The sequence below is a fragment of the Anolis sagrei genome, chromosome 4 (genome assembly GCF_037176765.1).
Source record: "Anolis sagrei isolate rAnoSag1 chromosome 4, rAnoSag1.mat, whole genome shotgun sequence".
Taxonomy (NCBI): Eukaryota; Metazoa; Chordata; class Lepidosauria; order Squamata; family Dactyloidae; genus Anolis; species Anolis sagrei.
Genome location: NC_090024.1, coordinates 125,705,875 through 125,729,463, shown reverse-complemented (window position 1 = coordinate 125,729,463; position 23,589 = coordinate 125,705,875). Strand labels below are relative to the sequence as shown.

The 23,589-nt window shown below is 40.5% G+C and overlaps 1 protein-coding gene across 3 annotated transcripts; it reads left to right on the top strand.

The window, feature by feature from the left end:
• Nucleotides 1–1,034: 1,034 nt before the first annotated feature.
• LOC132774380 (torsin-1A-interacting protein 1) lies at nt 1,035–19,512 on the top strand. 3 transcript variants are annotated; one of them, XM_060774451.2, is made up of 8 exons: nt 1,035–1,877; nt 7,798–7,866; nt 9,033–9,104; nt 12,186–12,218; nt 12,626–12,709; nt 13,050–13,118; nt 15,563–15,601; nt 17,306–19,512. In XM_060774451.2, exons 1-8 carry the CDS (start codon nt 1,430–1,432, stop codon nt 18,100–18,102), a joined length of 1,611 nt encoding a protein of 536 aa, XP_060630434.2. In that variant the 5' UTR covers nt 1,035–1,429; the 3' UTR covers nt 18,103–19,512. The 3 variants fall into 3 exon arrangements, with proteins under 3 accessions (XP_060630434.2, XP_060630435.2, XP_060630433.2); XM_060774450.2 differs by having other exon boundaries at nt 1,036–1,877; nt 12,186–12,230; XM_060774452.2 differs by lacking the exon at nt 12,186–12,218.
• The last annotated feature ends 4,077 nt before the right edge of the window (nt 19,513–23,589 follow it).

The following is a 23,589-nucleotide window of genomic DNA, read 5'->3' as shown; positions in this document are numbered from 1 at the left end:
CACAAATGAACATTACATTTTTATTTATTTATTTATTTATGTATATAGATAGATTAGATAGATAGATTAGATAGATAGATTAGATCAGTGGTTCCCAACCTTCGTAATGCTGCGACCCCTTAATGCAGTTCCTCATGTTGTGGTGACTCCCAACCACATTTTTGTTGCGATTTCATACCTGTAATTTTGCTACTGTTATGAATCATAATGTAAATATCCGATATGTAGAATGTATTTTTCATTCACTGGACCAAATTCGGCACAAATACTCAATACGCCTAAATTTGAATACTGGTGGGGTTGGGGGATTTATTTTGTCATTTGGGAGTTGTAGTTGCTGGGGTTTATGGTTCATTTAAATTAAAAGAGCATTGTGAACTCCACCAAAGATGCAATTGAACCAGACATGGCACACAGAACTCCCATGAGAGAAACAGAAAATACTGGAAGGGTTTGGTGGGCATTGACCTTGAGTTTGGGAGCTGTAGTTCACCTATATCCAAAGAGCACTGTGAACTCAAACAATGATGGATCTGGACCAAACTTGGCACAAATAATCAATATACCCAAATGTGAACACTGGTGGAGTTTGGAGAAAATAGACCTTGACATTTGGGAGTTGTAGTTGCTGGGATTTATAGTTCACCTGCAATCAAAGAGCATTTTGAAGCCCACCCATGATACAATTCAGCCAAACTTCCCAGACAGAACCCCCATGATCAACAGAATATACTGTGTTTTCTGATGGTCTTTGGCGACCCCTCTGACACCCCCTCGCGACACTCCTGGGGGTCCCGACCCCCAGGTTGAGAAACATTGGAATAGATAGATAGATTAGATAGATAGATTAGATAGATAGACAGATTAGATAGATTGAAAGATAAGCATAGATAGATAAGGATAGATAGATAAAGATAGATAGATAGATAGAGATAGATTCCTGCTGCTGCTGCTGCCCTGGGAGCCTGGCCTGCAGATGGAGGCGAGGGTGCTTTAAATCTCTCCCTTCCCTGATGACCTATTTTCTCCCACAAGCAGCTGATGGGCTGGACTCCGGGCTTGTTTTCTCATTTGCTGACTCGAAGGCCGGGAATGCTTCGGGGACCGGCCGGGCCTTTCTTTCACTTGAGGGCACTTTCTCATCTTGGCAACAACAACCAACGCAACCCCTACGATGTAGCAGGACCCCAGGGAAGCGGAGGCGGGAGCAGCTGCGCTCTGAAAGCCGGAGAGGAGCCCCTTTGCCTGGCTAAGGGACCCTGCCGAGGCTCCGAAGGCCTTTGAAGGGGGAGAGGCGCCCTGCTGAGGAAGACTGGGCTGAATATTAGGAAGAAGGAAAAGGGGGTGCTCTGTAACTGAGCCAACAAAAGGCAAGCCGCGCAGGCGCAGAAGGGAGACTAGACTGAGCGGCGCGTGGGCGGGGCCCGCCATGCACGCGGGCGGGGAGGGGAGGCTCTTCGGTCACGTGACCCCCAGGCGGCCTCTGAGGGAAAGCGCTTCCCAAAATGGCCGCGGGAGCAACAGCGCTGTCAACTTCCGGCCCCGGACGTCGACTCCTTCCTCTCCTCGGCCGAGGCGGGAAGTGAGGTTCTCCGAAGAAGTGCTGGAGCTCTCGGCGGAAGGGCCTTTTGCCACTCCGCTGGGGAAGCGGGCGAAGATGAAGCCGAGGCCGGAGAGGGGAGAGGGCCTGGAGGAGGAGGAGGAGGAGGACGCGCCCGCCTACCGCCTGCGCTCTTCCCGCCAGAAACCCTCCACGCCGTACAGGAGGGCCGAAGATCAGGATGAGGCCGAGGAGCAGCAGCCCCAGCCCCAGGAAGAGTACCAGGAGGAGGAGGAGGAGGAAGGCGGCTTCTCAGAAGGCGAGATATTCCCTCACCGTAAGTACTGCCCGCTTGGTCTTTATTTACGACATTTATAGTCCGCCTTTCTCAACCATACCGTGACTCAAGGCGAGATATTTATTATTTATTATTATTATTAACTTTATTAATAATAAAGGATTGGCAATATGGACGACGAACTGGATCACGTTTTTAGTTAAGAGCTGAACTGGATTGGTATTGATGTATGAATTGTGTTTTATGTTTTTATGCTTTTAACTGTATATTGTTGACTGTTATATTATGCTGTAAACCGCGTTGAGTCGCTGGCTAGGCTGAGAAACGGCGGTATATAAGTATTTAAATAAATAAATAAATAAATAAATTTATACCCCGCTAACATCTCCTGAGGAGAAAATGTGGAGGCCGTGACAGACTTTGTATTTCTAGGCGCAAAGATTACTGCAGATGCAGACTGTGGCCAGGAAATCAGAAGACGCTTACTTCTTGGGAGGAGAGCAATGTCCAGTCTCGATAAAATAGTGAAGAGTAGAGACATCACACTGGCAACAAAGATCCGCATAGTCAAAGCCATGCTATTCCCTGTAGTCACCTACGGATGTGAGAGCTGGACCTTAGGGAAGGCTGAGTGAGGGAAGATCGATGCTTTTGAACTGTGGTGTTGGAGGAAAGTGCTGAGAGTGCCTTGGACTGCGAGAAGATCCAACCAGTCCATCCTCCAGGAAATAAAACCTGACTGCTCATTGGAGGGAAGGATACTAGAGACAAAGTTGAAGTACTTTGGCCACATCATGAGGAGACAGCAAAGCCTAGAGAAGACAATTATGCTGGGGAAAGTGGAAGGTAAAAGGAAGAGGGGCCGACCAAGGGCAAGATGGATGGATGGCATCCTTAAAGTGACTGGACTGACCTTGAAGGAGCTGGGGGTGGTGACGGCCGACGGAGCTCTGGCGTGGGCTGGTCCATGAGGTCACGAAGAGTCGGAGACGACTGAACGAATGAACAACAAGTACTGCCCGTTTGGTCTTTATTTACGACATTTATAGTCCGCCTTTCTCAACCATACCGTGACTCAAGGCGGGTTATTTATTATTGTTATTAACTTTATTTGTACCTCGCTAACATCTCCCGAAGGTCTCGATGCGGCTTACAAAGGCCAAGGCCTCAATAAAACAACAATATAACAAATACACATAAACCAAAAGCAAATCAAAACATTAAGCAATAACAGTAAGCAATAAAAACAGTACACCGTGGCACAATAAAATCTAGGCCGGGCCAAATGTGATGGGTACAGATTAAAAAGTGCTGAGTATGCTGAGTGAGATGTAAGGATTTTTGAATAAGCGCACTGTGCGGACAATCTTAGTCTCTAATAAAGTACTTCTGGGACGTGTTACAGATTGGCACGATTTGATGCCATACATTCATAAAAGTGCGATTAAAAACATCAACGTAACAATATAAAACATATGTAAAAACCATTAAAACATGTAGTCACCAATGCCATCTTGTTAAAATGGTTTTCCTGGCCATTCCATGTTCATCATTCATAGTTTCATGTTATCTTTTCCTCTGCATTCTCAAAAACTTGCTCAAAGAGCCAAGATTTTAGCTTTTTTCGGAAAGTCAGGAGGGAGGAGGACTATCTAATATCCCTGAGGAGAGAATTCCATAGCCGGGGAGGCCACCACTGAGAAGGCTGTGTCCCTCGTTCCCGCCAATCGTGCTTGCGATGTAGGCGGGATCGAGAGCAGGGCCTCCCCAGACAATCTTAAGCTTCTAGATCAGGGGTCCTCAAACTAAGGCCCGGGAGCCGAATGCGGCCCTCCAAGGTAATTTATCCAGCCCTCGCTTAAGGTCAACCTAAGTCTGAAACGACTTGAAAGCACACAACAACAGCAACAGCAACAATCCTATCTCATCAGCCAAAAGCAGACCCACACTTCTCATTGAAATAGTAATAAGTTTATATTTGTTAAGATTGCTCCTCATTTTAATTATTGTATTGTTTTTAAGTAATCTTTGCACTACAAATACGATATGTGTAGTGTGCATAGGAATTCATTCATGTTTTTTTCAAATTATAATCCGGCCCTCCAACAGTTTGAGGGACTGTGACCTGGCCCTCTGTTTAAAAAGTTTGTGGACCCCTGTCCTAGATGCTTCATAAGGAGAGATACGTTTGGTCAGGTAAGCTGGACCAGAACCGTTTAGGGCTTTATAGGCTAAAGCCAGCACTTTGAATTGTGCTTGGTAGCAAATTGGCAGCCAGTGGAGCTGACGCAACAGAGGAGTTGTGTACTCCCTGAGCACCACTCCTATTAGTATCCTGGAGGCCATCCGTTGGATCATTTGAAGCTTCCGAACAGTCTTCAAAGGCAACCCCATGTAGAGCGCATTGCTGTAGTCTATATGGGATGTAACCAGAGTGTGGACCACTGTGGTCAAGTCAGACTTCCCAAGGTATGGGTGCAGCTGGCGCACAACTTTTAACTGTGCTAATGCTCCCCTGGTCACTGCCAAAATCTGAGGTTCTAGGCTCAGCGATTAATCCATGATCACACCCAAGCTGCAAACCTGCGTCTTCAGGGGGAGTGTAACCCCATCCAACACAGGCTGTAACCCTATGCCCTGTTCGGCCTTTCGACTGACCAGGAGTACATCTGTCTTGTCTGGATTCAATTTCAATTTGTTCGCCCTCTTACCACCTTATCACATTGAGAACTTTTCCCCTGGTAGGGCATTTCAGCCCCTTGTCAAGTATAGAGAGGCATGGAGCTCATCACACAATCCAGGGTTGAAAAGAGGCAGAAATATCCTGAAAGGAGGGAACTTTAAACACAGGGCAGCAATCATCTTCAGAGCTCCTACCTTTTAAACCCCTGTGCCGGCAGGACTGAAGACCGACAGGTCGCAGGTTCGAATCCGGGGAGAGGTGGATGAGCTCCCTCTATCAGCTCCAGCTCCTCATGCGGGGACATGAGAGAAGCCTCCCACAAGGATGATAAAAACATCAAATCATTCGGGTGTCCCCTGGGCAAAGTCCTTGCAGACGGCCAATTCTCTCACACCAGAAGCAAATTGCAGTTTCTCAAGTTGCTCCTGACACGACCAAAAAAAAAAAAAAAGACACTTTGCTGATGGCTGTGCAGGTGGCTGCTTCCCCCCTTGTCTTGTGTGTGTTCCTGCTTCTTTTGAGCATGTCTTTTGAAGCAAGGAGGTTATACAGTTGGCAAACTGAAGGAAAAACTGCTGGAGACTTTCTAGTACTGTGCCGTAGAGTGTCCTAATCTACTGCATCTGTGCATGGTTTGGTAGCAGCACAGAGGCAGAGAGGAAGGTGCACCAAAGAGTCACCACTTCTTCACAGCAAATTGTTAGTTGCTCTCTTTCTCCCCTCTTTGGGATAACTTTATAATTCCTCCTGCCTTAAGAAAGCTCAGAGCATTCTTGGGGACCTATCTCACCTATCATATTTTTTTCTGAATTATTGCCATTTGGCAGACGGTACAGGGTGACAAAGACAAGGACAAACAGCTAGCTTTTATCCTAGAGCTATGTTGAACTCCATGGTTTTGCACTGATGTGGCATTGGGGCTGTGCAGTGGTGGTGGAAGTTTGGAGGAATGGATATGTTTTGTGGTGTGTGGGGGGAAGGCATGTAATTTTGTTGTGAAATAGCACAATGACAAATAAAGCTATTCTATTTTGCTCCCATGTCCACAACTGAAAAACAGATGCAGTGGGAACCATCACAGTTTCAGGTCCTGTTTCATTACCCACTCAGCAGCAATGGTTTTAACCTGAATCACTATCTCTTGTATCTCATGGGCTTTGGTGCAGAACCGTAGGATCCCATGGAAATAAATGATTTTAACCTGGTGCCAGTCTTTTTTAATGTAACCTGGCAAGGGATCTCTTGGCTTTCGGATATTGTTGTTTTTCCTGATTAAAAACAAAAGTAACACTGACCTTGTGATGAATGTAACGTGAATGTATTGCCAGTGCTTAAGTTTCCATGTGTGAGTGTGATGGGGAGGCAGAATGTGAAATGGAACTGCTGAGGATATAAGAGGGACAATTCTCTATTCCTAAAGGGACAGTCACACATTCTTTCCCTCTCAATGTGATAAGGTGGTAAATGCAGCCTCCTGTTACTCTGTTATTTTACTTCATTTTGGTCCACAACTGTAGCTTGAGAATTTGAGGCGGTCTAAATTGCACTCCTCCTGCTCTGTCTCCACTTTATCCTCATGAAAATGACAACCTTGTGAGGCGAGTCAGGTTGAGAGGGAGGCCACCTCAGTGAGTTTCATTTTCTTCCAGCCTAGAACTGCCTGGGCCTTGTGTCATGAATACTTTTTTAAACAAAGGTTCTTTATATTGCATTTCCGGTGAGAGAGTATATCAGAGCAACTTTTACACAGGTAGACATTAGGGCTGTGTGATCGATGAAAAAAATGTATCACAACTCATTACAAAATTTGGGAGTGCTAGCATTTTGTTTCTAAAGTATTGTTAGTGAAAATTTTATTACTATAATGAAAGTAACAAAATTTTGTTACTTTTTCATGATAGTAATTGTGCAAGTGGTGAAACCTTCAGGGGTTCCTTTCTCGTTTTTACAACTATTGGGATGAAGCGTGCTACAGTGGTAGAACACATTTACCACTGTTAGCTCATCAAGTTTCAGAATGTTTCACTTATCCACAGATTTTGGGGAAATTTTCAGTGTTTTCATAAATAATATTTTTAAAAGAACTACAAGAGCCATCTCCTTGAATTATCTATACAATTACAGATCACATTCACAAGTGATCAAAATGCAGCCACTGAGCAAAATGCCATGAAGATGATTCAAGCAGCCAGAGGTTGGTTTGGCATGTTGGTGATGTGTCACTGTAAAAGGATATAAGTAATTAAAAGTATTTGGGTAGAAGATCCAAATACGCTTAACTACTCAGCCTTAAAGCTTACTAGACAATCCTGCCACCAAGCACCTGTCTCCTCAAGCTGTCAGGAGAGGCGGATGATAGTAATAATAATACTTAGTCTTACTCCTATAAAGATGCCTTATATCTTGAGGTCTGGACATCACTTCCTATTGCCAAATAAGTGGATTTATATCCATGCAAGTGCATGCTAAGATAAAAAGCAGTGGTACAGTTACACACTTCTCCTCCTCCCTGTCCCTTCTTTTCTTTTGATAAAACATTGATTTTCCACCAGTCCTTTACCTCTTTTCAAGTTGTTTTGAAGAAAAGATGCATCTAGTGTCTTTATTGTTTCCTTTTATTGTTTACATCATTTCATCTCTAGGTTAGCCAGAACCCTACAACACAATATGGGTTGCAAAGTTTATATTTTATTGTTATTGTTTCTGAAAAAATCAGAAATCAAGTTTATTTTTGACACATTCCTATATTTTCTAAATCTCTGGATGGGCAAATTATATTTCTCAGCATGAGATGGAGATAGGAGAAATAGAAAGGGTGACTTGCAGATGGGAAGTCTATCAAATTTTGGTTAAGATGGGGAGTGACTAGAACCAGCTGTGTGCAGATATCCACATGTTGAGACTGCAGTTCCCAGGATCCCTCATCACTGGCTATGATGAGATGCTGCTGGTGTTATGTGGAGGACCTCATGTACCCATTTTTAAACTAACAATGAAAAGTATCAGACCCTTCCCCCCTAGTTTCTGCTTTTGTAAATTCTGCTTTTGCAATAAAAAGGAATGCCTTGTGGTATATTGAGGAAAGGATGACTCATTGGTGATAAAAAGGAAGTGTGCAGGAAATCATGGTAAAATAACTAGAACTGATGGAAAATGGTAAAGAATTAGACGGGGGCTCTGAATTGTATTTTGTGTCATTATGCTTCTACCTACTCAACCTGGTTTAATTGATTATTTACTATTTCATTTCTAATTGATTTATTCTGTATTTTGAAGATGAACCCTCTTTGACCAAAGCTCAAAGGAAACCAGTCAACAAAGACTCAAATGGCCAAACACAAACAGGTAATCCTTAGCCATCTTGATTATAGAGATTATCAATAATCTATTGTGTTTGAAATTGGTTGATTCAACAGGATGATCTTTTCACAGAATGAACAGTGATTTTTGCCCTTTTCAAAAACTGTAAAGGTTGTACTTTTAGAATCTCATTATATTCAGAGATGTAGGAAGTTAATGCGGAATACATCAGTTACTTGAAAAATGTTGCTTAATTGGTTTGATAAAATTACTTTTCTGGGAGGAACAATTAGATTTAGTCCCATTCATTTATTTTATACTTTTGTAGATTATTTATTTAAATATATTTATTTAAAACTTTTATATCCCGATCTTCTCTACCTCCTTAGAGAAACTCACACCAGCTAACAGCAAGAATTCAATACTAACAATAAAAATCTAAAATATCATACATCAAAAATGAATCGAAATACATATAAGATAAAATACATATAAGCCATTCACCAAGAAGAAAACATGTCCAATTTAGTCCGCATATTGTGGTCAATAACTTTGGTCAATTACCGGTCTCAGTTACATTCTGCAAAAGCCTTGTTCCATTGCCAAGATTTCACTAGCTTCCTAAAGGTCAGGAGGGAGGGGGCAGATTTCATTCGGGAGAGAGTTCCATAGCCGGGGGACCACCACAGAAAAGGCCCTGTCTCGATCCCATCAGACGTGACTGCGAAAGTGGTGGGACCAAGAGCAGGGCCTTTCCAGAAGATCTTAGCACCCTTGATGGGTCATAGGGGCGAATATGTTTGGACAGGTAAGCTGGGCCAGAACCATATAGAGTTTTGTAGATTAAAACCAGCACTTTGAATTGTGCTCGGGAGCTAATTGGCAGCCAGTGGAGCTGTTGCAACAAGGGATTTGTGCAATCCCTGTACCCTGCTCCTGTCAGGAGCCTGGCTGCTGAGCGTTGGACTAATTGCAGTTTCAAGGCAGTCTTCAGAGGCAACCCCACGTAGAGAGCGTTGCAGTAGTCTATAGGGGATGTAACCAGAGTGTGGACCACTGTATACATGTGTTCTTATTATAGTTATCCATTATAAAAAACAAATTTTACATGTTTTCTCATATTATTTGGTGATAGTTTAATTCGCTTTTCTTATTTTTGTAGCTATTTGATAATGGAATTTATTTCATTCTTACTTTATTTCCTTTGATAGAAAGCCCAAAATCATTTGGAATCCCAAGTGACTCTGATCTTCTTCGACCTGCTATTAGAAGCCCAAAGAAAGGTAAATGAGAACTACAACATTCCAATCAGATAATTGTACTTACTGAAATATTCATATTCACTTCTGTTCCTTTTATTTTTAAATACTATATCATGCCCACCTTGCAATACGGGGCCAAGGTGCCTTACAGCACAATTAAAACAAGATAGAACTAAAAACTTCATGATGAAAATGTTAATGAAGAATTTCATTAGCTAACTCATTGAAACATCTATAATGTAAAGCAATATAAAATGGTTTTATAATATGACCGTAAAATACAATACACATACATTATTAGAAAAATCTTTATTGTAACCAAGTACTTTCCATATGTTATTTAAATAAAAAAAAACTTTACCTACATGCAAAAAGAGCAGAGTTGGGACCAGACTAGCCCTCTGTGGCAGGGGACTCCTGAGCTTTGGAGCAGGCCCTAAGAAGGCCCTCTCGCATGTCCTAAGCTGTGTCAATGCTGAGACCATACAAAAGCTTTCCCTTGAGGTTCTTAAGACTTGGGGAAGTGTGTATATGATTTTCAGATAGTCTAGACCAGGGGTCCTCAAACTTTTTAAACAGAGGGCCAGGTCACAGTCCCTCAATCTGTTGGAGGTCTGGATTATAATTTGAAAAAAACATCAGTGAATTCCTATGCATACTGCACATATCTTATTTGTAGTACAAAAACACTTAAAACAATAATTAAATGAACAATTTTAACAAATATAAACTTATTAGTATCTCAATGGGAGGTGTGGGCATGTTTTTGGCTGATGAGATAGGATTGTTGTTATTGTGTGCTTTCAAGTCGTTTCAGACTTAGGATGACCGTGAGCGAGGGCCAGGTAAATAACCTCGGAGGGCCATATCCGGCCCCTGGGCCATAGTTTGAGGGCCCCTGGTCTAGACTACTGCTTCTTATACTGTGGGTCCTGAACCCAAATCAGGTCCCCTTAGTTTAATGTTGGGGTCACAAAAAATTGGCAACAGTGAAAGGTTTCTGAACGCAGTTCGTTTACACCAGTGATTCCCAAAGTGGGCGTTACCCACTTTGGGAATCACTGGGTGGTAACGCCCACTTTGGGAATCACTGGTGTAAACGAACTGCGTTCAGAAATCTTTTACTGTTGCCAATTTTTTGTGACCCCAACATTAAACTAAGGGGACCCGATTTGGGTTCAGGACCCACAGTATAAGGAGCAGTAGTCTAGACCAGGGGCTCTCAAACTATGACCCAGGGGTGCTGCAGAGATCTGGAACCGCATAATGGCCACAGGTGCATTTGGGGGCGATGAATAACTGTAAGAGGGGTGTGAAAGCATAAAAGAAAGAAGAGAAGATTTAGAAAAATTGATTTCCAGGAGGTAGGCCAAATAAGTTTGGGAATCACTGGTTTACACAGATCTGTTAGCAAAAAATTAAAAGCCCCAAACTAGGCGTATGAAGTTAAGGCTATTCTGTCAAAAAACAAACTGGTAGCTGTGAAGCTGTTTTAGTAGAGGAATTAAGTGTTCCCTATAACCATTCCCGGTCAGCAGCCTGGCTGCAGGATTTTGGACCCACTGAGGTTTCAAGTGTGCTATGGCAATCCCGGATGATCAGCCCCCTCCCTTCTGTCCTTCAGAAAGATGGTAAAAACCTGGTTGTGGGACCAAGCCTTTGGGACAATGCAATAAGGCAATTATAGGAAACCCACTCCACTGACTGGAGCCAGTTTTGTGTTTCAAGATGAATTTAAACAACTGATTTTAAAGTAGATGTAACTGTTTGTAGTGTTTGTGTGTATTTATAGTTATTTTATATTCCAGCATGGAATGCATATGCCGTGCATATGTTGTGCTCTGCCCTGAGTTCCTTTCGGCGTGAGAAGGGCAGAATATAAATGCTCCAAATAAATAATAATAAATAATGTAGTCAAGGCATATATTACTAACTAGGACTCTTAAGGTGAATGGCATGAAAGGCTTAAAAAATTGTTGGGTGTTGTTGACATATTATTCAGCTGCAGCTTTTGAGAAGGTCTGTTATGGCCATTGTAATTCCCACTAATCCCTCTCTGACATTTGAGAATTTAAAACAGGGGTCCTCAAACTTTTTAAACAGAGGACCAAGTCACAGTCCCTCAAAGTTTTGGAGGGCCGGATTATAATTCGAAAAAAAACATGAATGAATTCCTATGCACATTGCAGATATTTTATTAATTGATATGAAGAACAGTTTTAACAAATGTAAACGTATAAATATTTCAATGGGAAGTGTGGACCTGCTTGTTGCTGATGAGATAGGATTGTTGTTGTTGTTATTTTTATGTGCTTTGAAGTCGTTTCAGACTTACGTTGACCTTGAGTGAGGGCCGGCTAAATTACTTTGGAGGGCCGTATCTGGCCCTTGGGCCTTAGTTTGAGGACCCCTGATTTAAAACACATTTCCCCCTTTTTTTGTAAGGAAGAGGCTAGGGGGCATCACCTCAAAACAGCTCCCACAAAAAACAACAACAATGATCAGAAGTGATCACTGCATATTTTCTAGTTTGAGTTAATAGCATTGTTTTAGCCTGCACTGGGTTAGGGGGAATAGAATTGGTTTTCTAGCCCTCCATGGGCGCCCACATCTGCATTAAAATAGCATAATACAGCAAGGTTACAAACAAATAAAGAACATGTATATTCAGAAAGTTTTTAAAGTTTGGCTTTTCCCTGAGGTTGAGAGAGTGTGACCTGCCCATGGATATCCATGGCTGGGCAGGGATTTGAACCCTGATCTCCAGAATGGTAGTTATTACACTCAAACCAGTACATCATGCTATAATGTAGCACAATATAGAGAAGGCTTGCAAGTATATAGTCATGTTTAGAATAGATTTGGAAATTAAAATATAACTTTGATTACCTGTTTGAGATTCTAATTGATAACCAGATACTATATTTATTGCTTGACTTCTATCCTGAAACTGAGGTTTATACTGCAGCTCCAAGTGGCTTATAAAGATAGAAGCTACTGCTGAAATAAATGTAGCTTTTCCCTTGTGATATCATGCAAAATTTCTCTTTATTAGATAATATACTAGATTGATTATTGATGCATAATTTCTTGTTTCAATAGGATTTTCTTATGGCCAAATCAAAGATTCTACAGGTAACAAACCAGGTTAGATAATTTTTCTTTCAAATTGAATACATGCAGCTATGTTAAATCTGTTGAAACAAAAATAGCCTGTTGGCACAATGGGTTAAACCCTTATGCCCGCAGGACTACTGACCGACAGGTCAGCAGTTCAAATATGGAGAATGCGCGTTGAGCTCCCTCTGTCAGCTCCAGCTCCCCATGTGTGGGCACGAGAGAGGCCTCCCGCAAGGATGGTAAAACATCAAACAATCAGGTGTCCCCAGGGCAACGTCCTTGCAGACAGCCAATTCTCTCTCACACTAGAAGCGACTTGCAGTTTCTCAAGTTGCTCCTGAGACGAAAAAAAATATTTTAAAGTCGAATATACTTTGGCATATGTTTTTAAGGGAAGAAACATTTCTAACATTTTTTTCCAGAAATTGAAACTAATGAAATTGGTAAGAGCAAACCTGAAATTTGGAATACTTCTTCTCAGATGCGTAGCAGACCAGTAATAAAAGGTAACACTTATCTCTCTCCCCCTTGCTTATTGCAATTGTGATTTATTGGCAGCATAACAGTTTGAACGTTGATACTTTAAAATCTGATGTTCAGTCTTGTAGAAATCTGCATAATATGTAGAGTAAATATTCCAGTTGCCAAATGTAAACTATTTTACAGTAAACATCATGTTTGAGAATATCATCTCCAGCTATTGTGGGACATGTGTACACAGGCACGAAACTAGATCAGATCTTGATATTACAGAAAGCATTTGGACATAGAATTAAAAGAGAGGACATATTGGTTATACCTCTAATACAACTGTTGGCTTTTTTTAATCCCTGTGTGTTTTCTTAGGGTCACTGCATTCTGTTCAGAAGTCACCAGATCATTATCAGAAGTCACATGTGAGGCCTAAAACACAAAGTATGTATGCAGTTACCATCTGTATATGTGTTAGTCATTTGCATGTTTCCTTTTTGGTCATTCATGTTCATACCTTCAGGTTAAAGTTTTATGATGAGCAAGTATAGATTATTGATTTCAGAGGAAGAAACTGGCAAAACTACCTCTGAATATTACTTGCCCAAGTGATATTAAGTTTGCAGAATTTGGGGAGAAGGTTTGGTAGGGATCTATCAAAATCTTACATATCTAGCAAAGATCCTTTATTTCTGATATCAATTTCTCTTGTGCAACATCCTGGTTAATTTTTGAAGTGTGATAATTTATCTCCCTTCCCTTTTGGGGGGGGGGGGGGAGAGATTTGTAAATAATGCTTTTCTCACTAAACGTGTTGCAAAACTACTTGTCTCTTCCTAGTTTTGTTAATTCTTTCACACTCCATTGATTAACATTAATGTGGGCCCTTGGTACGCACTGGAGTTTTGTTCCTTGGGTACCTGGTGTTGCCCAGATTATTTGAAAAAGGCAATTTTTAAATTGTACAAAATGCACAAAGTTGTGGGTGAACTACAACTCGTGCATTTTGTATCATGGCAGGTTGACCTCGAAAAGCTCCCATGAGTACTTAAGTTTGTTATGTTGGGCAAGTTTGCTCTAGATCAGTGGTTCTCAATTTTATCAGCTGTTAGAATTTCCGGCAATTGAAGGCTAAAACATCTGGGGACCCACAGGTTGAGAACCACTGCTCTAGATGCATCATTGGTGGGTTTCAGTGTCCTCTCTGACTGTAACTCCCACTATGGTGAGTCAAACCCTTCCAGTAGATTGAGTTAGTTATGGGGGGTTCTGCATTCCAAGTTTAGTCCAGGTCCATAATCGGTGGAGGTAACAGTTTCTCTGGTTGTGGGTGAACTATGAATCCCAGAAAGGAAGGTCAGCCCCCCCCCCCCCCCAAAAAAAAACCCTCCAGTAATCAAATTTCGGTATATCAGGTATGCATGCCAAGTATGGTCCAGATTCATCAGTATTTGGGTTCACAATGCTGTCTGGAGGTAGGTGAACTATAACCCCCAAATCAAGGTGAATTTCCACCAAAAACCACCAGTATTTTTTTGCTGGTCATGTGGGTTCTGTGTGCGAAATTTGGTCCAATTCCATCTTTGGTGAAGTTCAGAGTTCTTGATTGCAGGTGAACTATAAATCCCAGTACCTACAACTCCAAAATGCCCAAGTCAATTCTCCTCAAAACCCACCCGTATACAAATTTGGGCATATCAGATATGCATGCCAAATTTGGTCTGGATCCATTATTGTTTGGGTTCATAGTGCACTCTGAATTTAGGTGAACTACAACTCCTATAAATCCCTCCAAAGTCCTCCAGTATGTTTTGCTGGTCATGGGGGTTCTGTGTGCCAAGTTAGTTCCAGGTCCATCATTGGTGGAGTTCAGAGTGCTCGTAGACTGCAGGTGAACTATACACCCCAGTACCTACAACTCCTCTAAATTATGGTGAATTCTCCCCAAACCTCTCTAGTATGTTCTGTTGCTGATCAATTCCTCTTTTTGCTGTGTGCCATAGAAAACAATAGGAAAGGGTTAAGGGAGAGGCAGTGGACGGGGTCATGCAAATTCCACACCAATTAAGACAATAAAAAAATACTAAGTTGTCTGTGGTAGAGGAAACACCTAAATCTAGGATGAAATTGGGTTGTTGTAGGTTTTTCGGGGTATATGGCCATGTTCTAGAACAGTGGTTCTCAACCTGGGGTCCCCAGATGTTTTTGGCCTACAACTCCCAGAAATCCCAGCCAGTTTACCACCTGTTAGCATTTCTGGGAGTTGAAGGCCAAAAACATCTGGGGACCCCAGGTTGAGAACCACTGTTCTAGAAGCATTCTCTCCTGATGTTTTGCCTGCATCTATGGCAAGCATCCTCAGAGGTTGTTCTAACATGGCCATATAGCCCGAAAAGCCTACAACAACCCAGTAATTCCAGCCTTGAAAAAAGTTCGACAGTGCATAGGATGGAATTATCCCCGTATGAAAGCCTTCTCTTGGGTAGTGGGCAGTATTGTGTTTGTGGAGGACATTGGCAGGGCTCCTGTACATGTTCATGGCACTCACTATAACCTCCAGTGTCATTGGAGGGAGGGACATTGGTGTCTCCTTAGTAGTGGGAGCTATATCTGTTTGTGGAGGCAGGAGCTTATCTGTGGACATCTCAGTGGACACCTCAGACATACACACACACATTTTCATTTTTATTATGTGTATAGATTGTAATTTAGAGAGTTTGAATACTCAAGAGAAGATACTTATCGGCATTGCATGCTGTTCACATTTTACATTGCTTGAACAGTCCTATAGTAAATCTAAACATTTCATATTATAGTATGTTATTTTATCATAAAGTTAGTAACTGGAATTTTAACTTTAATATTTTCTTTTCTGTTTCTAATTTAAGCTCCTATACCGAAGAAGCTTCCACAAAAAGTGCCCAAAAGTAAGACTTCACCCTTCCTCTGGACTACACCTCGTTGTGGCTGTGTCTCTTAGTTTAATGCTAAACATTTAAATTCTGTTAATGATATTTTAATATGTTGTTATAATACTTCTTTTATTTAGCTTGTTTGCCTAATCTGTGATCTTGCATTAAAATTACAGTCTAGTAACAATATGCAGCATATTGTTTTGTGAGAAGTGCATTCTCTAAAAGGAAGGATAAAGGCCAGGGAAATAGAGACTTATTTCTTGGGGCCTCTACTGGTTGGATCTGATGGGTTTTTGACTTAAGAAAATAATTCTTAATGAGCAGAAATAAATATATTTGTTCATTTATTTATTTAAAGCATCCATATTCTGCTCTTTATTTATTTACGACATTTATATGATGCCCTTCTCACCCCGAAGGGGACTCAGAGTGGCTTACAAGATATACATACAATATATTATATTATTAGCATAGTATAATATCATTAAATATTACTATATTGTACTATACCATTATATTTTAATATTATTAGTAATATTACATGTAATATACCCGTATACACTCAAGTACAAGCTGACCCGAATATAAGCCGAGGCACCTAATTTTACCACAAAAAACTGGGAAAACATAATGACTCGAGTATAAGCCGAGGGTGGGAAATGCAGCCACTACAGGTAAATTTCAAAATAAAAATAGATACCAATAAAATTACATTAATTGAGGCATCAGAAGGTGAAATGTTTTTTAAATATTTACATAAAACTGTAACTTGAGATAAGACTGCCCAACTCTGATTAAATCATTACATATCTTCAATGTAAATGTACTTTCGTATCCTTCCAATAATAATAATAGAGAGTAAAGTAATAAATATAATAATAATAAAGTAAAATAATGGAAACGCAATAGTAACAGTAATAATAGAGTAGAATAATAAATGTAATAATACAGTAAAATAATAAATGCAATAATAATAAAGTAAAATAATAAATGTAATAATAATCATAAATAGTGTAAAATAATAAATGTAATAATAAAGACAGTAAAATAATACATGAAATAAAAATTATACTAATAACAGAGTAAAATAATAAATAACCTTGACTCGAGTATAAGCCAAGGGGAGCTTTTTCATCCCAAAAAGGGGGCTGAAAAACTAGGCTTATACTTAAGTATATACAGTAAATATATAATTCTAATATAATATTGTTATTACTACTAGTAGTAGTATTATATTGCATTACATTATAATATTATAAATATTATATGTATATTCAATATATTATATTATATTACATCTTATATTACATTATATTATATCTTAAACCACAAAGACACTCAAGTTTTGCTTACAAAACATTAATTTGCCCAGCAGGCTTACAATCTAAACTTGTATTGAAAAAAATTCAGAGACTCTACAGAAGTTACTAAGAGCTGACCAAGCTGACTACTAGTGTTATATGTGTTACAAAGATTTTCAGAATCTTTAGATTTCCGTTACGAACGTTTTCATTGAAACATGAATCTAAATTAGGGCTTTTTGAAGTACATTTTACTGAGATTGAAGCATTTCTGTACAGTCCAAATATCCTGACTGAGCCCCCACATCTGAAATGGTTATATTGAAGATTGGCTGGAGTAATTAAAAGTACTAAATTCGAATAATGAAACTGATGCATTACTTACTACTCTCTCTCCCTTGGTTGTGTGCATTAGGTCCTACACAGTCTCATGGGGTATATTCCCTTTTAATGATTCTGATACTTCTAGTAGCTTGCCTTGCTGCTGGTGGGTGGTACGTATTTCATTACACGCCTCCCCATACTCTGGAGAGTGATAAGGCCCTGCAAGCCTTCCAGAACCAGATGAAAGAACTCATGAATAACTACCCAAGTCAAGATGAACAGGTGTGGAAGAGAATCCAGACTGCCTTTGAAAAACGGCTCAACTCTTCTCAACCCCATTTGGAGCCAGCTATCTTACTGCTTACCGCTGCAAAAGAGGCTGAAAATTCCCTGAAATGTTTAAGCAATCAGATTGCGGATGCCTTCTCGTCATCTCTGAGTGCTGCCACAATAAAAATTGATGGGGCCAGAAAAGCCACCCTTGACAGTGATACTGTCAAATTCAAGGTCGATGAAATGTTGAGCTCTGGATTCCAGGGAGGCAAGAAGGCAGCTGTTGTGCATCGCTTTGAGTTGCTACCTGCAGGTTCCACCCTGATCTTCTACAAGTACTGTGACCACGAACACGCAGCATTTAAGGATGTGGCTCTACTCTTAACTGTTCTCCTGGAAGAGGAGTCTCTACAAAAAAATCTTCGCCTGTTGGATGTAGAGGTGAAAGTAAGGGATTTCCTCCAGATGAAGTTTACCAACTCTAATATGCCAGGTTCTTACAACCACATGGATATAGACAAGTTGAGTGGACTGTGGAGCCGCATTTCCCACTTGGTCTTGCCTGTGTGGCCTGAAAATATTCTCCCTCAGGATAGGTGCCTGCAAGTAGAATGATTTTTTTAATTAGAGCAAAAGGGAAATGTAAGCAAGCTTATGCTTCTTTATAAGTTGGATAGAGTGAACGTCCAGCTTATTGATCAGAACGACTTCCCTCTGTGCAGTTCAGAGCTTAAAATAAACTGGAATTTCTGTAAGGAACTTGTAGAGCATGAACATAGCTAACACTTCACCCTTGTCAAGATCTTGTTTTGTTGCTGGCAAGGGGATGGCAACAGGATCTCTTGAATAGAGCCATCCAGCTGTGTGTGACATTCCCTATAAGCCAGTGGTTCTCAACCTGGGGTCCCCAGATGTTTTTGGCCTTCAACTCCCAGAAATCCTAACAGGTGGTAAACTGGCTGGGATTTCTGGGAGTTGTAGGCCAAAAACATCTGGGGACCTCAGGTTGAGAACCACTGCTATAAGCCTTTCGGGGAATACTGTGATTGGAGAAAGGAATGTGATAGCATTGTTTCATCTATGTGAAGTTTATCACAAAAAAGCTGCAAAGTGTGATCAAGACTTCAAATTGTAAATAAGAACTCTGTTTTGTGCTGTTTGGCAAGATCTGTGGATTTTTAAAAGTCTACTGTAACTGCAGTCTTCCTTATCATGTTGACTGTGTAATCAGATTAGTTTATATTCTATCAATCATATGCCTTGATGGAACGATACAGGTCAAAATATCAGTCAGTGACAATTTGGCTTTGCTGAGATACCTTTGAATGCCAACATCAGCATAGGTGTTGTATTCACCAGTAGTAGTAAGAACGCTGTCTATGCGGTGGATGCAGAGAAAGGTAGACACGTTATACTTACCAGAAGAAAGCTGGTTGGTTCTCCGCTACAACTCATTCAGACCAGCCATCCTAGAAAATGTTTAGCTGTGAAGACCTACAGGAAAGCTGAGTGTTGAAGAAACAGACTTTTTGAAACATTCTCCTGACAAAGGCCTTCTTTTGCAGCTTCCGTGTAAGCTAGGTAAAAATGAACAATACTAGAACAGTTGGCTGTTACAGTAACATAATGGATCAGGGTTTCAATTCTTATCTTACATGCATTCCTGTTTCTGAAAGTGGTCAGTAGTTGCATGATATGCACTGCTAAAAAATTATTTGAATTTTGAAATTACTGTACAGTTCTGCTCTATTTTGCAAGGCTCTTCCATCTTTGTAGCCCACTCTCAAACAGATCCGTATAAGCTCCTTTCAAATGCAATACTGGAAGGAGAAGAAATCCAACTTCTTCCTGGGGCTCCAGCCACACTGTCCAACCAGGAAGGGAAGTACTCCTGCCACTCTGTACATGAAATAATTCACTTCTGAAAGATTTGTGAAGATTAAATTTGAAAAATATTTTGAATAAGTACAGATAAATGGTATCTATATATTTTCAAAGAACTAATTAAAAAAAGCCAAAACACTGGATTGGTGTTCTTTATAATCACTTTGTTGGGTCTCCCCTTGGAATAATTAACTCCTGAAAAAATTGTGAAGATTAAATTTGAAAAATATTTTGAATAAGTACAGATGAATGGTATTTTTGTGGAGATGAATTTATTTATTTCAGAAACTCAGACTCAAGTACCCACTCCATTTTTATTTGGTAATTTCTTACTCTGACAATTTGTGAAATGTCTAATGTGCATTTAGATGTCTCAATCCAAACAACATACCAATTAAAATGTGGGCCAAAAAGTTGCAAGTTTTCAATAGTTGGCTTTCAATATCACTACGCAACATGGATTTTATTGTATTTAAGGATCATGTGAAAGCTGCATTTTTGAAACAAATAGCCTCTCTGAACAGGACTTGTGAAGGTTTTAAGATTTTTCACCTGAATATAACTTTCTATATGACTTGTTAACAGTGGAAAGCTCTTGTCTACTTTTGAACTCCTGAAACTTGACCACGTTCTGGAAACTCATGGGAACTTTGGTTTGCATTTCAGCTACACATTCCGTACAAATCATCAATACAATGCATTATTGGGTTATGTTAAAATTAGTCTTCACAACTTGGGGGAAGAATTCCTTACAATATATTGTTCTAGAAAACACATTAGAAGCCAAAACAAAAAAGGTCAGTTTCTGTTCAGAGTCTTTTGTATAGGGAAGTAATAATAATAATAAAACTTTATTTGTACTCCGCTACCATCTCCCCAAGGGACTTGATGCGGCTTACATGAGGCTGTGCCCACAAAACAACAATAAACAATAACAATAATACAAAACAATAAATAAACTCATAAGCAAAAATAAGCAACAAGTATTAACAGTAACACAACGCGTTTAAAAACCTATGGCTGGTCCAAATGTAATAATTAAATTTAAAAAATAATGCTGGGCATGACAAGGTGACATGTAACTGAGATAGAAGTTTTGGAGAGGGATGAAATGTACTGTGAAATTTATGTACATCATAATTTCAACTATAGCCTTATAGGGCAAACTATTTTAATTGTATGGTGTTATCATTTCAAAGGAGGGGACAAGTTGGAAATGTTGAGGCTATTTTAATAATTAAATATGCTTTAGTTTTATAATTCGGGTACTGCTTTTTCATATTTTTGTTGTGTCTTTTAAGAAAATCTGGAATACTGAAAGATTAGAATATGTTTGTAGTACGTGAAAGCTAAGCACAACACAGATGTTAAGACAATCAGTTTGTATGAAAAAATACTTGTTTATTTTTATTTTTCTAGTACTTTAGAATTTGGAATGCTAGAATTATCACTGTAGAGAGAAATGGTAAACCAATAATACAACCATACAATCAGAAAAACAATCTGAAGAATGTGATACACTGGAAAATACCGCATTTTCATAAGAGACTGAAGTCACTTATATCTACTTTAAAACCAGCTATTTAAAATCAGCTATTTAAAATTTCTAGGTGCAAAGATTACTGCAGATGCAGACTGTAGCCAGGAAATCAGAAGACGCTTACTTCTTGGGAGGAGAGCAATGTCCAGTCTCGATAAAATAGTGAAGAGTAGAGACATCAAACTGGCAACAAAGATCCGCCTAGTCAAAGCCATGGTATTCCCTGTAGTCACCTACGGATGTGAGAGCTGGACCTTAGGGAAGGCTGAGCGAAGGAAGATCGATGCTTTTGAGCTGTGGTGTTGGAGGAAAGTTCTGAGAGTGCCTTGGACTGCGAGAAGATCCAACCAGTCCATCCTCCAGGAAATAAAGCCCGACTGCTCACTGGAGGGAAAGATACTAGAGACAAAGTTGAAGTACTTTGGCCACATCATGAGGAGACAGGAAAGCCTAGAGAAGACAATTATGCTGGGGAAAGTGGAAGGCAAAAGGAAGAGGGGCCGACCAAGGGCAAGATGGATGGATGGCATCCTTGAAGTGACTGGACTGACCTTGAGGGAGCTGGGGGTGGTAACGGCCGACAGGGAGCTCTGGCATAGGCTGGTCCATGAGGTCACGAAGAGTCGGAGACGACTGAACGAATGAACAACAACAATTTAAAATCATCTCAGGACACCATGTTGGCTCAGTTAGTTAATAACAGTGCTTTGCTACATACTGAACCAGTTGCAGAAGTTGCTTTATTACATGGACCTGTTACAGTAATTTATAAAATATGTGGAAATGGGTGAGAATGCTCTCTCACAGGGCAAAATATTTTTGGGGACTGCTCCATGCAGTCATGCCGGCTACATGACCTAGGCGGCGTCTGTGGACACCGGCTCTTTGGCTTAGAAATGGAGATGAGCACCACCTGCCAGAGTTGGACTCTACTAGACTTAATGTCAAGGGGAAACCTTTACCCTTTTATATTAGCCAAATGTTATGTGATTTGCAGTAGGTATTTTGTCAGTTTATTGCTGAAGGAACAGGTTATTGCATGCCTGCATAGGCAGGTGTGGTCGAAGTGGGTTTGAGAGGAAAAAAAATTGCTAAGTGCTGCTATGGAGAGTAACTGATATTCCTGTTGATTTCCAGAACTAACCATTCTTAGTTAATCTACCACCCCTGTTTAAAGTAGGTAACATCAGGGCAGGAGATGCATAATTCTTTCCCTGGTCTGTGCTCTGCAGAAGTGTTTCCCAATATCATTGCTGTATATTTTTATATGCAAAATGTAGCTGCCAACATGGAGTTATAGTTCTTCCCTCAAAATTGGACATACTGCCCATCCAAACGAATAGCTTCTTAACCATTCAGCCACTGTCTTTTGACTATTAATTATTGTTTAACGTTTATCTTGACTCAATATAATTAAGATTGAAAATTTGGTAGACATTCCCAAAAGTTTCTGGAGTGGAATCTGATTTCACTAAACATGCATGTGACAGCCACGTGACTAGAAATAACAGGCAGAAAAGAAGAATATTCCTGCTTGTGCCCCTGAGTTGAATTATGTTAACTCATCCTGATTCTCAACTTGAAGAGACCTAAGGTTTGAATTTTGGTCTACCAGCCATGGACCTAAGCAACACCTTGTCATTTTCATTTTGTGCTTTAAGTGTGAAGTGTGGTGGTGTTGTTTAGTTGCTTCCGACTCTTCGTGGGCTCATGGACCAGTATTCCCCGTAGTAACCTACGGATGTGAGAGCTGGACCATAGGGAAGTCTGAGCAAAGAAAGATAGATGCTTTTGTTCCCTGTCAGAGTTCCCTGTCAGCCGTCACCACCCCCAGCTCCTTCAGAGTCAAGCCAGTCACTCCAAGGATACTATCCATCCATCTTGCCCTTGGTCGGCCCCTCTTCCTTTTTCCTTCCATTTTCCCCAGCATCATTGTCTTCTCTAAGCTTTCTTGTCTTCTCATGATGTGGCCAAAGTACTTCATCTTTGTCTCTAAGATCCTTCCCTCCATTGAGCAGTCGGGCTTTATTTTCTGGTTGGATCTTCTCGTGGTCCAAGGCACTCTCAGAACTTTCCTCCAAAACCACAGTTCAAAAGCATCTATCTTCCTTCTCTCAGCCTTCCTTATGGTCCAGCTCTCCCCATAGTAGCCTACTTCCCCATAGTAGGCTACTATGGGGAATACTATTGCTTTAACTATGTGGATCTTCGTTGCCGGTGTGATGTCTCTACTCTTCACTATTTTATCGAGATTGGTCATTGCTCTTCTCCCAAGAAGTAAGCGTCTTCTGATTTCCTGGCTGCAGTCTGCATTTGCAGTAATCTTTTAACCTAGAAATACAAAGTCTGTCACTGCCTCCACATTTTCTCCTCCTATTTGCCAGTTGTCAATCAGTCCGGTTGCCAGAATCTTGGGTTTTTTATGTTTTCATGTATGGTGACTGCATGATAGGCAAACCTATCATGCAGTTTTCATAGCAAGATTTGTTCAGAGGGTGTTCCCATCTGTGAGGATGAGAGAATGTGACTTACCCAAGGTTAGCAGTGTATTTCCATGGCTATTAAAGATTCATACCCTGGCTTCCAGAATCCTAGTCCAGTACTCGAACCACTTCACTTTGCTGAATCTGTTTCCATCGATCAGTGGTTCTCAACCTGTGGGTCCCCAGGTGTTTTGG

What these genes read in the sequence shown, in the direction of transcription:
- LOC132774380 (XM_060774450.2), top strand. Translation starts at nt 1,430, where the DNA reads ATGCACGCGGGCGGGGAGGGGAGGCTCTTCGGTCACGTGACCCCCAGG. An exon ending in AGGCGAGATATTCCCTCACC is followed by an intron (nt 1,878 to 7,797) that starts GTAAGTACTGCC and finishes TGTATTTTGAAG; the next exon opens with ATGAACCCTCTTTGACCAAA. An exon ending in TGTGAGGCCTAAAACACAAA is followed by an intron (nt 13,119 to 15,562) that starts GTATGTATGCAG and finishes TTCTAATTTAAG; the next exon opens with CTCCTATACCGAAGAAGCTT.